The sequence below is a fragment of the Oreochromis niloticus genome, linkage group LG16, assembly GCF_001858045.2.
Source record: "Oreochromis niloticus isolate F11D_XX linkage group LG16, O_niloticus_UMD_NMBU, whole genome shotgun sequence".
Lineage (NCBI taxonomy): Eukaryota > Metazoa > Chordata > Actinopteri > Cichliformes > Cichlidae > Oreochromis > Oreochromis niloticus.
In genome coordinates, this window is record NC_031987.2 from 17,707,486 (window position 1) to 17,721,779 (window position 14,294).

Here is a 14,294-nt window from a genome sequence, read left to right on the forward strand (position 1 = left end):
CGAGTCCACGCAGCCTCAGTTTGTCAGCAATCCTTTGAGCAACAGCAGAAGACCACATGGCGTGGTCTGCTGTAACCCATCTGCTTCATGCTTTGATGTATTGTGCATTCAGATTTGAGTGGCTGTTGCCTTCTTCTCAAAGCAGTTTGGTTATTCTCCCCTAACTTCTAGCATCAACAAACCATTTCCACCCAGAGAACTGCTGCTCACTGGATGTTTTCTCCGTTTTGGACAAATCTCTCTGTAAACTCTAGAGGTGGGAAAATCCCAGTAGATCCGCAGTTTCTGAACAACTCAGACCAATACCACTCAATGTCAGTTTAAAATTCAGCAAGTCATCTTGTCCATGTCTCTAAACATAATGTGCTGAGCCGATGCCATGTGATTGCCTGATTAAACATTTGGTCTAAGAAGCAGTTAAACAAATGTACCTAATAAAGTGACCAGTGAGTTCAAAAACATATTGTTCTCCTTCTTCTACAGAAATGTTTTTTTTCTGGGAAAAGGGAGGAGCTTTCATTGAAAAATCACAGGATCTCATAGCAGATCCACCCAAGTTAGTCAGGTTTGGTCGGATCTGCTTTGCTTTTTTCTCCTTTGACAACATGCAAAACTAATACCAAGCTTAAAAATTTACTTTTTAGGACTGTGGTTTTACCATATAAGTAAAAAAAAAGTTTCTTAAAGCACATGCACAACATACAGTGCAACGCACATCTACCAGTGGCTCTAAAGGTTTCTGCCCATCGTAAATTTTAGAATATGTCCACGCTGTGCAACTCCACATGTTTACATATTTGTAAGCTAACCAGAGTCCCATGCTTCTAAATGAAAGTTACATCCTCTTTTAGCTTACCAACTGTAAACACAGCTGTTTCATGAAGAAAGAGTCGACTTGACATGTTGTCTGCTTTGGTTCTTTTTGGTTTGCCCTTTTGTTTTCTAAACAAACAGCCACCACCGCACAGCAACTGTCAACTGTACAGGTAGTTAGTTGGAAAAAGGAACTCGTGAACGTTTTAAGGTGGTCTTCCAAAACAGCCATCAAGAAGTCACTAATGAAGCACATTTTCACATAATGAGTGTTACAGTTTGTTAGACCAAATCTGTGTCAGGCGGTGCCGATGTGGTGACTTGGATTTACAAGCTATAGTTTTCATTTGGTGGGCTTTAATTTAAGCACTCAAACATTCATGCACGAGTGCCACCCCTCGCCTAGAAAATCGTTGCGTTTATGGTCAAACAGTGTCCTGGAGTATCATGCCACATATGCACTGCCAGACTATTTATTTTTGTGTGGTCTCGGCGAAAGTATCAGTTATGCTAGAATCTGTGGAATCTACATAATTGCATGGCTTTGGTAAGAGTCAGTAAATAAAACAACTCAGAGAAAGGAGCTGTGGATAGGCCCACTTTACTTCCATTAGGCTGTATCCAAAACAAGAATGTTTCAGTGGCTTGTCATATCCCTGGATGGCAGAAATATAATGCTAGGGTCAAGATTTTTTTAAAAGGAGTGGTTATGTTTTTTTACTTCCCTGACAAGTGACTTCACAAACCACACATGCATGTTACTCAGTGTTTTCCGCTGAACATGGTAAGGAATGCGAAGAACAAAGGTAATGCACATGAATACACGGTTTTGCTTTCCAAGTTATTCATGTGCTAACTGTGTAAATGATCATTTGTCTACATATGAAAGCAAAAAAAGCTAAATCATCATTTCCACTTCACATAAAAGAGATTTAGTATGCAAGTTGGCAGTTCAGACAAATCATCAGATTCTAGCTGAACAGCTGCCTTTTGAATTTTTTATTCAGTCATTCACATTCTTCATATGCTCCTAATTCGAATCATGCAGGGATACAGCACGTGCATTTTGCTAAATGCACGAAGAAGAGCCCAGACAGATCACTTGTCACACAGCCAACAAACAGAGACAATCACACTGTCACACCTAATAGCTATTTATTGACCTGTATGCTTTAGTGGGAGGAAATTTAAACATCTAAAGTAAACAAAATCACAAGTGCAAAACCTGCTTGCTTCTAGACAGCCATCGATCCACCGTGCTACCATCTTTTCTTTTTGGGAGACCTAACCAAGAATTTAGAAGAATTTTTAACTTGATGTCCTCCCACCTACTGTAAAGCACAGGGGACAAAAAAGAAACAAAGTAACGCTGGAGTGAGGGCAGCGTGTTGCTTACTGTCACTTCACTGGAATGTTTGACCTTCACTGTGCAGAACGATTATTTGTCATAGTTCCCTCCTCTCTTTCAGGTTTACACATGGAGGACAGGCGGGACCCGGACCTAGACCTCTTAGTGAACCATGGCATTTCTATGTTTATGGGTGCTCACCTTAAATTTAAGGTGTTAAATTTAGGTTTATTAAGACATGTATGCATGAACCGCACATGATTTTAAAAACATAGTTATTCTGAAAGGCAATCAGCATTATACAACTTTCCCAGATAAAAACTTTAAAGCCTTTCACGGACAAGAGTCATTTTATCACATCAAAGTAGCCCTTGTTGTCCTATCACTTAACACTGATCAGATAGATTGGTGTCAGTGGGTGCGTTAATCCAGAAATAACAAGAAATCCTAGTGTATAAATGCTAAACTACAACCCCAATTCCAAAAAAGTTGGGACGCTGTGTAAAACATTAATACAATGCAATGATTTGCATGTCTCATAAACACATATTTATTTCAGTATAGGCCATAGAAAAATATATCATAAACATTAAGGACTGCACTAAGACAATTCACCATTAAAAACCTGCAATTTTGAATTTGATGGTAAATGTCTAAAAGACGTTGGTACAGGGCCAATGTGGGCCACTGTGTATCATCCCCTCTTGTTTTAACAACAGTCTGTAAACATTTGGGAACTGAGGAGACAAGTGTTTGGACTTCTGGGATAGGAATGTGTCCCACTCTTGTCTAATATAGGATTCTAGCTGCTCAACAGTTCTGGGTTGTGTTTGCCATGTTTTCCCCATTTCATGGTCCACCAAATGCTTTTAAACTGGTCAAAGATCTGGACTGCAGGCAGACCAGTTCATCGCTCAGACTTTTGTAATAGATGCAGTATACAGTATGTAGTTTAGTCTTAGTTTATCTTGCTGAAATATGCAGGGTCTTCCCTAGAAAACTATATAAGAGTATATGCTGCTGTAAAACCTGTTTAAATCTTTCAGCACTGCGAATGTGGATGGCACAGTGAACGGAGTTCACAGACAGTGATTACTGGAAGTGTTCCGGAGCCCATGCTGAGATTTCCACAATAGAATTACTCCCGGTTTTAATGCAGTGCTGCCTGAGGGCCCAAAGGTCATGGCCATGATATTGATTTTCAGCCTTCCCTTTTGAACACAGAGATTTCTCCCAATTCTCTGAATCTTTTCATGATATTACACATTGTAGACGACAGAATAAGATTGTTTACTGTCATTATGCAGTCAAATAACAAAAGTCTGTGTGGTAATTAGCTTAAAACCAGACAGAATTAAAAAGACGCAGGCACAATGAACAAATATACACAATAGGGAAACAATTATAAGGTAGTGTTGTAGTTACGTGTTACAAAGTGCAGTTGTCCAGCACATGTATCGGCCTTTTAAAGCGTGAGGTGTGTATGTGTGTCTGTATGCGAGGTAGGGTGGGGTGATAGAGTTCAGAGCTCCGGGAAAGTAGCTGTCCCTCAGTCTGATGGTTCTTGTTTTTATGGTCCTATACCTTCTTCCAAAAGGCAGACAGTTTATTACTTGGGTGGGTGGAGTCTGCAGCAATGCAGCTGGCCTTCTTTTGGACACGGTCAGCATACACTGAGTCCATGTCCGTGAGAGAATTTCCCACAATCCCCTGTGCTGTTCTCACTGCCCAAGCCAAGTGCTTTCTGTCTTGTTTCGTGCAGCTGCCATACTATACTGACATACTGAGACAGAGGATGCTTTCTGCTGTGGTTCTGTAGAAGTTTGCAGCAGGCTCAAGGGGAGCCCATCTCATTTATGGCTCCTGGGGAAAATGAGCCTTTGCTGGGTCTTCTTTACCAGGTGACATGTATTCAAGCTGTGATGTGAATGCCCACGAACATAAGGTTGTTTACCTATTCTACCTCCTCCCTGTGTACAAGGAGGGGAGCATGTTATGTGTTGTCGACCCCTTGTAGTCACCCCACAATGAGCCCCCTGGTCATGCTGGTGTTCAGGACCAGGTTGTTTGGACCTCCTCTCCGTAATGAGCCTCATCATTATCTGATATGAGACCCAGTACAATGGTGTCGTCTGCAAACTTCACAAAGTTATTTGTAGAGTGGGTGGCAGTGTAGTCAATAGTGTCAAGAGGTCTGGGCTGAGTGCACAACTCTGCTGTGCACCTGTAATCAGGGCCAGTGTGGATGATGTACTGTCCCCTATTCTCACTACCTGAGGCTTGTTGGTGGGAAAGTCCTTGATCCAAGAGCACAGTGAATAGTTACCAGGCTGCGAAGCTTCAGTGCTAGTTTATCTGTGATTACTGTATTAAATACAGAGCTGAAGTCAACAAATAGCATCATAAACATCTGTTTATATGCTGCAGGTGAGACAGAGCTCCCCGTATAGGTGGACCAAAGACTGCCCAGAACAGTAGTTTAGGATGATCCTCTCAAAGCACATTATAATTACCGGGAGTCAGTCTCAACAATTTTATTTTACTGAACATTATTCTGAATTTGTTTGACAGTGTTTTTTTTGCAGATTGGTAAACTGCTTCTCTGAGATGCTCTTTTTATAACAAATCATATTAGTGACCTCCTCCAGCTGTTTTGTTTTCCTACCTTTTGCTACCTCCATCCCAGTTTTGTTAGATATGTTGCTGCCATCACTTCAAACACATGAGTTAGCAGCTTTCATGAAATAGCAAAATGCATTTTTAAATGTGGCATGTTTTCTATAATCTATTGTGAATATAATATGGGCTTGTGAGATTTCCAAATCATTGCAATCTGTTTTCACACTTTTTACATTTCACCAAACTTTTGGGGAATTTAGTTTTTAGATTTCAACTAATCACAGTGAAACCATTATACAACTTATGCTGGAGTTCTGACAAGTATATTTTCGCAGAACCAGAAGCTCACAGCTTGCGGTGTTGCTGCCCACGTGGTATGTTCCCTAACCACTCGGTCATCGGGTCACCTGCCACAGTTGATTGTTGACTTTGGCTTTCAAAAACATTTGCTCTATGCAGCGGTGGAAAAAGAGGAAAGAAAAAGAGGAGCTATAATTTATTTACAATTATAGCTTTTCCATTTGTCGTGTGCACTCATCAAGCTATTTTGTTTGTGTGCAGGGAAAAAACAAAAAAGTAATTGCTGATTTTGAATATTAAGGAATGTTGAAGAAACAAACATCTTGGTGGAGGCATGATTTTACAAGTGCCATTTGTAATGCAAAAAAGGGAGCGCTCAAGTTCAGAACAGGGTATTTTGTTCCCCCCTTTTTTCTGTCTATTGTTACTCTGCGATTTACTTTCCGTTTGTAAGATTCTTGTGGCAAAATGACCTTGTCTTATGTGAAATGAACCAACTCAAACAAATCTGAGAGTTGTGGTAAATAAACAGAGTAAATTATGTTTGTGTTTTTAAAATTCAACAAATTCCAGGATGGGGAGGAGGGGGAAGACTTCTTTTGCTAAATTATTTTCATTTATTAATAATCAGTCATTATGTGCATGGATTACATTTAATTTAATATATAAATATAATCTCTAATATTTCCAAAACATCTTCTGAAAGCTATGCAAAAAGAGGGTCCAGTACTATGTGCACAAACTCATGGATCAAAGGCTTTATTTTATTTTTTATTGTTCCCTACTGGCTCTTTCTACAGTCTAGCCTTGTTTGTGCTCTGCACTCATTGTTGTGCTATATTGCCATACATATAAATTGTGAACTGTGCATTACACAAGGGGACAAAAAAAGGACCTATAAAACTACACTAAATTGAACTGCACAAAAACTTGTTACAAATGTCAAATTAAAAGCTCCGCTTCTTATCTTTAATGCACCTCTGAGCCTGACAGTGTGTTGCGCCTTTATCCCCTCTTTTGACTTTAAAATCTCCATTTCTCTCAGAGCTTTGAGGGTGTGTGCTCTGACAGAATGTCAGGCAATTAAACAGTCATGGCTCATTGAGCTGGAGGTGGGCCTGCTCCTCCAGGCTCCTCTATAGGCAACAGAAGAAATGAACACAGGCACTCCCTGCCATCCCTTCCTCATTCTTTGACTCGCAAACTTAGCAGTGAATCTAAACAAGAAGTTCTTATCAAAGGACACTTTAAACTGCTGTCAACTTTCACTGGGCTGAGCAGTGTCACTGTCATGGGTAATTATCTCGTGCCAGAATGTAAACGAGAACAGTGTGTGGGACAACAAAGATGTGTTCTCGCAGGGTACCCAGTCATGTCCCTGCTGCGAGATGAACACACAAACGCAGCCACAGTAATGATGGCAGGAGACAGCTGCTAGCTGTACCTTTACACCACTAAGCACTAAGGTAAAAACAAGGCAGCAGTTTCTGTTTATATATACAGTACATACTGTAAAAATCTTGGAGTAAGACCAAAGTGCTTTACAACTCTACCGAGCTACAAAAGGCTGCTATCGTTTGACGTTTGTGCTTTTGTATTCCTTTTCTTTTCTTTTTTGCTTTGATGTGAAGAGAATTGTGACCAAACTTTCAGTGAGGAAAAGTTGTACTGTGATACAAATGTATTTTGGTACAGCACTGCAGCATTACAGCATCCAGTGTAGGGTAAGAGATTATTTCATAAACACTACTGGACAGTTGATTTTAACACAGCCATTTGCACTAGAACCTACTCAACTCGATGTGGTTTTTAGTGTTTTCCATTAGGTAGCAGTGCCTGGTACAAGGTACTTTTTTAGTACCTGATTGGCCAGTCATCACTCGATGAGTCATGAGAGCGACTCCTTCACAAAAATCAGACCTTTTTCTTTTCTGAAACCTGGCAACGAGGGATGGCTGCACAAAAACCAACACTGCGGTCCCCGAGAGTGACAAAAAGCCATAGCTGAACAGCAAGTTTACCGACGCCTCGACGTCCGTCATTGTTTTGTTGTATTTGTGTCACATAAAAATGACGTCACACGATTTTCTACTGTGTTGCTATAATGACCCATGATTCTCAATTGTAATGGAAAACGATAACACCGAGTAGAGTACAGTCGAGTTGAGTAAAATTGAGTCGGTATTAGTGGAAAAGAGGCTATAAAGAAGTCCTGGTAACTTAAGTTCAATGGATTGTGTTTAACTTTTTGTACTATGTTTTCAGTCAAGTTTTCATAATGAACTATTTACATATATAAATCTATTATACCTAACCTCAGCAGTGAAATGTATTTAACAAACCAGGAATACTGTAACACATACCTACAGGCTGTTTTCTCAACTGCAGAACTTTGACAGAAATACATCAGACTTCTCAGGAGGTAGAAATGTACAAATAAACAAAAACTTTGTCACAGATCCACTCATGCATTTTACGACAATTTGTTTCACATGGTCTCGCTTGCCGACATTAGATTGCTGGCTGGATGCTAACAACCAGTTTTACACAGTTAGAGGTTTGACAGCTGGAGGTAAAATGCAGGACTTCACAGTAGATGAATGAGACATCTAAAACACATTCACTCATCCAAGGTAGACCACTGTAAACTGAGTCGGGAATCAAAAGTGTATTGTGTCAATATTGTGTCATTGTCCAAAAGTATTTGGACAATGAAACAATATTTATAGTTTTGTTTATGCACACCTCCTCAGTAGATTTCAAATCCACCAATCAAGATGTCATTTAAGAGCAGACTTTCATCTTTACTACATAGGCTTTAATAAAATGACTGTTACCATTTTATACATCTCCAATTTTTAAATGCTCAAAAGTAATTGAACAAAAACAATGTTAAAGATAAGGACTGTTAGTGATACTTGAATGAAGGTCTAGAGCTCATGGACATCACAAAACACTTTCATTCCTTGAGATGCAAGGACTTTACTGCTTTTACCTTCTGTTTCTGAAAGCTGACGTTCTGGACTTCAATCAGCTCCTGATATTTAATATACAGCCAGGTAATTTTTTTTTATAACTAATAGATTTTTTTAAATTGTACTGTAAATAGATGAACTGCATTAACACACTTTGATTGTGTATGTGAATTTGCTTCCACTTGTTATTTGTCCAGCATTTCTCTTGCTTCATGTTTTCCAAATTGTCTGTCAACTTTTTTCCAAAACCAAACAGATTCACAAGACTAAAGATGGGAAAGATCACAACAGCATCAATAGGCTTCTGAGCATAAGGGTATACGGGTACAAAAGAGAGCCATTCTACTAACAACAGCAGGTGCAGTGGCTTTTTGTGCAACGCTGCATTGAAAAACTGAAGCAAGACTTCACACAAGGATCTTTCCACAGAATGTTTTAGTTTAAAATGGAACTATGTATAAATAGCTCCTCACTTCATGTCTGTGCATTTTAAGGTTTTTGCATTCTATTTTGTGACATGAAATGACACATGAAAAAACTGAAAGTTTGGATGTCACTCCTGCTGTGTAAAGACACACAAAAGGAAAAAAAAATTGCAGTGATAATTCCTAAAATGACATTTTAGGAATCTCATATTTTATGAGATCAGACTGCACAGCTGACTGCTCAATACATATGTCTGGTGTCCAAGAACAAAACAATGCCCCAGGAAGAACAGAAAACTGCAAGATGAAATAAGCCTGATGAATAATGGCATCACATTCTAGGTTGGGCAGATTAAAATACATTTCTTTGGATCAGTTTGGATCCTGGATGTTTAAAACCAGATCAGGACTACTACAGTGATGACAAAACACGGAAAAAGGAGTATACTGATATGGTGTTCTTGAGTATATACCAAATGAAGACATAATTCTCAGTCTCAAGAAGCATCACATTCCAGACATAACTCAAAATTCATCATCTATTTTAAAATGGAAACCAGACCAACACAAGTTAAAATGAATGATCTTGAATTACTTGGGTTATAGCCCACGCCTTTATAGACGGATTTTTAGTGTTTTTAGTGAAAACATTGTCTGTCTGGTCAGTATCAAGCATGAGGCAGACAAAGTCTCCTTAAACAACTGACTGAAGCAGAGACAGCTATTCCCTATTGGGAATTAGTGGAGATCTAAAATAAAGCTAAAAGGACAGGATATGCCCATCAAATTGGTTGAATTATGCAAATGTTGCTCGATATATGCTGGAAGTGTTTGTTAACAAATTCACAATAATATTGAAAATGTCAGAGTTAATTTGAGGGCTTGTTTTGGTTCCCCTCAAGTTGCCACGAAAAATCTGACCCGCATTTTATCACACAGTATGAGTCAATATAGCTCAGTAGGCATATTGCATATTATGCACATTTGAATCGGAGGATACCAACAGCAAACATATGGTAAATTGACTGGTTCATTTATATTTGTATATACATAACTTAATATAACACTTTATACAACATATCTTTTTCACCCATTCATACAAACGCTATTTTCTACATTTATGTGCTTTCTATCTAACAGTCATACACATTCATACTCCAGTGAGCGCATTGAGAGTTCAGTTTGCAGACTGGAGCAGCGAGAGATCGAACCACCAAGTTCCTGATTAGTAGATGAGCTACTCTAACTCCTGAGGTAGCGCCCCCACCTCCCCCAGCCACACATATCTGTGGGAAGTATAGTTTTGACTTTGAACTGAAACAATGGACATGAGTTGGACCAAACTAAAAGATAAGTCAAGAATCTTTCTTTATTTTTCATAAGCCAAACAACACATGGTACAGCCTATTATAGATTTGCAGCATTTTGTGGCCAGATCAGCATGGATTCTTCAGGCATGTTGATAATGGAATTTTCTGTTCATGTAAACTGGTTTAGTAATAGTATGTCAAAAAATAAGCCCTTGCCACTGAGCTCCATTTTGCGAGAAGCTCTAAGGAGGCTTATTGCCTAGTTATTCGGGAGCAGTCTGGTGCCCCCGTATCACTGTACCATTATAGCTGCTGCTGCTCGTAACACTCCCCCACCAAGTCTTCACAGCTCTCCCTTCTGTCAGCTGTGACGGAGCAGGTCATTTGCTGACTGGTTGGGATCCTTGTGGAGTTGACTCTATTAGCTACAGCAATGAGAGTTTTGGACTAGGATGTGTCTCGAATAGATGTGGCGGTTGATGAACGTTTATGTTGGATCTCGGAGAGGCATCTTGACTAGCTGAGGACACCGTGGCATGTGCTCAACAATCCCTGCGGTGTTAGCCACTCAACTGTAAAACGCTGTGCTTAACAGCTGACACTTCTGATGCCACGATATACCACATTATCAAGCTTCGAAGAGTTTTGCATTAGAGCACCTTATAAATCACAGGAAACATTTTAATGAGAGTATTTGACATTGAATCCCTTGTGAGATGAAAATGAGAGTATGACACTTAGCACACCAAGTGCTGCATACCACTGGGATTTACAAGTCCCAATGCTTGCTTGCTAGAAATCTCTAATGCTTTGAATACAGTCCTGTGCATCCCCATCCACACAATATAAAAAAACCATAATTTTTCCTTGCAGTTAATGCATAAACAGTGCTAGATAACGGTCCCAGCAAAAACATAAGTATAAAATGTTGAACCTTACACTGTGTTGCATCGCATTCCAAACAATCCTCTGGTTTGCAGCATAAAGGCAGGGAAACAGAAAGTCTTAATTAATTCAGCGTAGGTGGGAGAAATCACTGACGGACATATAAAGCTTAAAAGCCAACTGCTGTATATAAGACATCAAAAATGCATCGAGAATGAATTAGATAAAGTGCAAAAAACATAATTAGGACTGAATAAAACAAATAGCTCATTTGTTGTTGGGGGATTTCAAGAGCCAGATGGCAAAAAAAGGCTGCTTTTCAAATTATGTACCCATTAACTAAATAACCTATTATTAACCTCACACAGAGAACTAAGACATTCGATTTGGCAGGTTTTAAAAACTATGAGAAATGAGGCTGCCATTCACCAAAACAGACTGAATAATTTTCCCCTTTTCAAGGTTAAATATTACAAGCATAGCAGATACATTTTGAAAAGATTCAATGCGAAAAAGGCCAGGTATAAGAGAGGAAGGGTAAAAGGAAGTGATGCTGCAGGAGTAATACACAAGCAGAGCTGTCTCTCAGCCAAATTGGACTGCCACCCCCATGTTAACCTTTACCCCGATGCAGCATTTTAGGTCTCAAGGTTCTTTGAGATGGAAATTCATGTATCAAGACCCTATTGAACAAACATACAGATTATCTGACAGAAAATAAAGGTGCGCCTTCAAGAAGGAATTGATATGGTCAGCCTCACAAAAATCTATCCATCTCCCTTCTTCCCCTTCTCTGTTTGCCAAGTGCACGGGGATGAGAAGGGCAGTGAATGCAGTACATCACACCTTCCCATGCCGTCTTTGGGTAAAGCTGTTGATTCGTTAACAAACACAAATCGATAGAAAGGTCTGAATGGAGGACAAGTACAAAGAATTAATTTCCGGCTCCAGGGGCTTACCATGGCAAATCACCAGCTTTAATCAACAGTGTCAAGTCAAAAAGATAAATGATGTTTACACTGAAGCAGTGTCTTGTCTGAAAACAGAAAGCATTGGCTTTTGTCTCCTTACCAGTCTGTCTAGGCTTGTGCCAGCTGCAGTGGTAGGCCGCTCCTCTGGGCTGTAGGGCCTGAAGCGGGCGTTGAACACATCCGAAACACCACGAGCAGACCTAGTGATTCCTGCGGGTTTTGGCTGACCACAGCCTTGAAAGACCTGCAATTACAAGAACATGGGTACCCAACTGTCAACAGTTTAAATTACTTGGGATGCAGAAAATAGGTAAAATACACTGTTTGGATAAGGTCTTGTGAATGATTCACCCCTGACTACCGGTGTGACAGTGCTTTACGTCAAGTTGAGGTAACCATGTTGATAGGTGATCCGACTAGGAGCTGTGACCAGTGCTATTTAAGTTTGAGTTAAATTTTTACGGGCTTCTGGTAAAACACCACATATACTTAAGCCATAAACAAAACGGCATCTGCTGCATGGGAAAGGCAACTGAGCATTTAGTTTTGAATGGGAACTGGCATCTAATTCAGTGTAGGCAGAAAAATATTCTTCACAACCACCTAGACTTTTTTCTTCTTCCCCTTTCTGTCTACAATTTTGTGGGCAAAGAAAAATGCAGTAAAACACAGGAAACACATTAACTACTGTTAGTTGAACTAAGATTATCTGACCAACTTGAAACATATAATTCAAATACAAGACCTAAATTTGGACATAATTAGAACGTGTTGTAATCCACACCTTAGTCACAGCCCAGTATGACTTCCAGCAAAGCTTTTGCCTCATTTTGTGACGAAGTTGGACTTCAACAGCCTGTCTGAAGTGTTACTTTTGTTCTTAGAGAAATGTACCTAATTGACATACCCTGTAGGAGACCTGGGCACTGTTATCTTGCATATTCATGATGGCCTCTGAAATCTTGACATCAATAGGCTCCATGACAGACTCAATGTTGAAAGGTCCCTCTAGCCTCTGCGCCACCAGCAGCATGGCATCTGTTATATAAAAAAAAAAAGGTGTGGTGTTGGAGGAAGAAGAGCAAAGGTGCAAACACACAGTTGGTAAAGCGCTCACAGACAAAAATAACTGTCAGTATAGCAACTATTTAAAAAAATGACTGCACTGCAAGGTCCATCTCAGATTACATAGGCCTGTTTACATACTTGGTGAAAGTAGCAGTCCAATAATAGTAAAGAACACACTGCAAGAAAAATACTGTATGATTGACACAATGCCAAAAATTCACTGTGAAAACAGAAACCACAATCATCAAGAACAAAGAAAAGTCTCCACTCATGTCCCTGAATTCATTTACATTGCGGTGCTGCTCAATTCAGTGGTGTGCAATTGCAATGGGTCTTTATTTAGGTACCAGCTATAACCGCTCGCATTTTGTTTATGTGGGTTTGTGTTTTCCAAACGCAGTGCATAGTTTTATCTAACTGGTAAATTAAAAAAAAGGTTTTTGAATATTTTTCTCTTTATTTTGAAGCTGCTTTCAGTTGATGGTGTTTTGGGCTCTTTTGGTTTTCACAGAAGGTGAAAAACAACAGAAAAAGTAATAAAATGGTACTAATTGTACTAATGGTGCAATGTTATGCCTACCTCTAATTAATACTGAAACAATTAATTGACTGGAAAAAATATGTCAACCTCCGTAGGAATTGTTAATTCATTATTTATGAAAACACACACACACTGCCGTTCAGGTTTAAAAGTGCAGATGTGTTTCCTCTCTTTGGCTTACATCTCTGCAAATGAGCAAATAAACAAACATGACAGTATTTGCTATATTGTCGTGGAGCTTTTTCCAAAAAGGACACAAACAGTTTACAATTTGCAAACTACTGCATCCTCTTTTCTGATTGCTGCACAGTATTGTCATTTACCACCTTCCCATCTCAGTCTGCAAGCACACTTACGAAGCATGAATGCTTCTTGAGGCAAATTCAATTTTTATGTAGATCAACTCAATCAAGTCTACAAAATGCTGTTAGGCTCCATGTAGTGAATAGTGCTGATGAGTAATTGATTTAATAGAACTTTTGAAAGCCAAGCACTTATTTACATTCGCTGTGAAAAAGGTCAATGGCTCATTAATATTGTGTGGACACAAGCCAGAGGCCCTTGTTGAACATGATACACTTAACATATCCTCTGCACTTGTTTTCATCATTTTTAATGAACATATTTGCAAGCTTTTCAAAAGGATGTTGCATTCACATGATCTAATATGTACAACTCTGTATGGTTCACATTGCACAGTACCTCAGACTAATTAGGCAAACTGCTGTTGCCCTTTAAAGGCTCACTGAGTAAACTGAAACACTGCTAATGTTGATTTATATTGATGTGCTAGAGTCTGTATGCTGGCACCTCTGAGTTTGACTGCCGTGCCACAGGTAACTGGACATCACCAAACCACTCATTCATAACTAAAGGCCCATTTCTGCAGACAGTACAGAACATGCGTCTCCATCCACAAACCAGCCTTCTGGTTTGTGGATAAGTACTCCACAATTACTTTGTACCTAAATATAATAATCCTGTCATTTGGAGACTTCAGAAACAATGATGTCTCACTGTACATGCTCCACGACTCCCT

The 14,294-nt window shown here is 39.4% G+C and overlaps 1 protein-coding gene across 2 annotated transcripts in view; it reads right to left on the reverse strand.

Annotated features, from left to right (window-relative positions):
- Nucleotides 1-14,294, reverse strand: part of LOC102079339 (glypican-6) — a 79,527-nt gene that overhangs the window by 15,467 nt on the left and 49,766 nt on the right. The window contains exons 5-7 of one of the 2 annotated variants that reach the window (XM_019353385.2): nucleotides 12,554-12,684; nucleotides 11,747-11,890; nucleotides 10,730-10,759 (exon numbers count right to left, since the gene is read on the reverse strand). In XM_019353385.2, the coding sequence (XP_019208930.1) occupies nucleotides 10,730-10,759; nucleotides 11,747-11,890; nucleotides 12,554-12,684 (305 nt within the window). The remainder of the gene's footprint in view (nucleotides 1-10,729; nucleotides 10,760-11,746; nucleotides 11,891-12,553; nucleotides 12,685-14,294) is intronic. The other variant, XM_019353386.2, reaches the window with a different exon arrangement.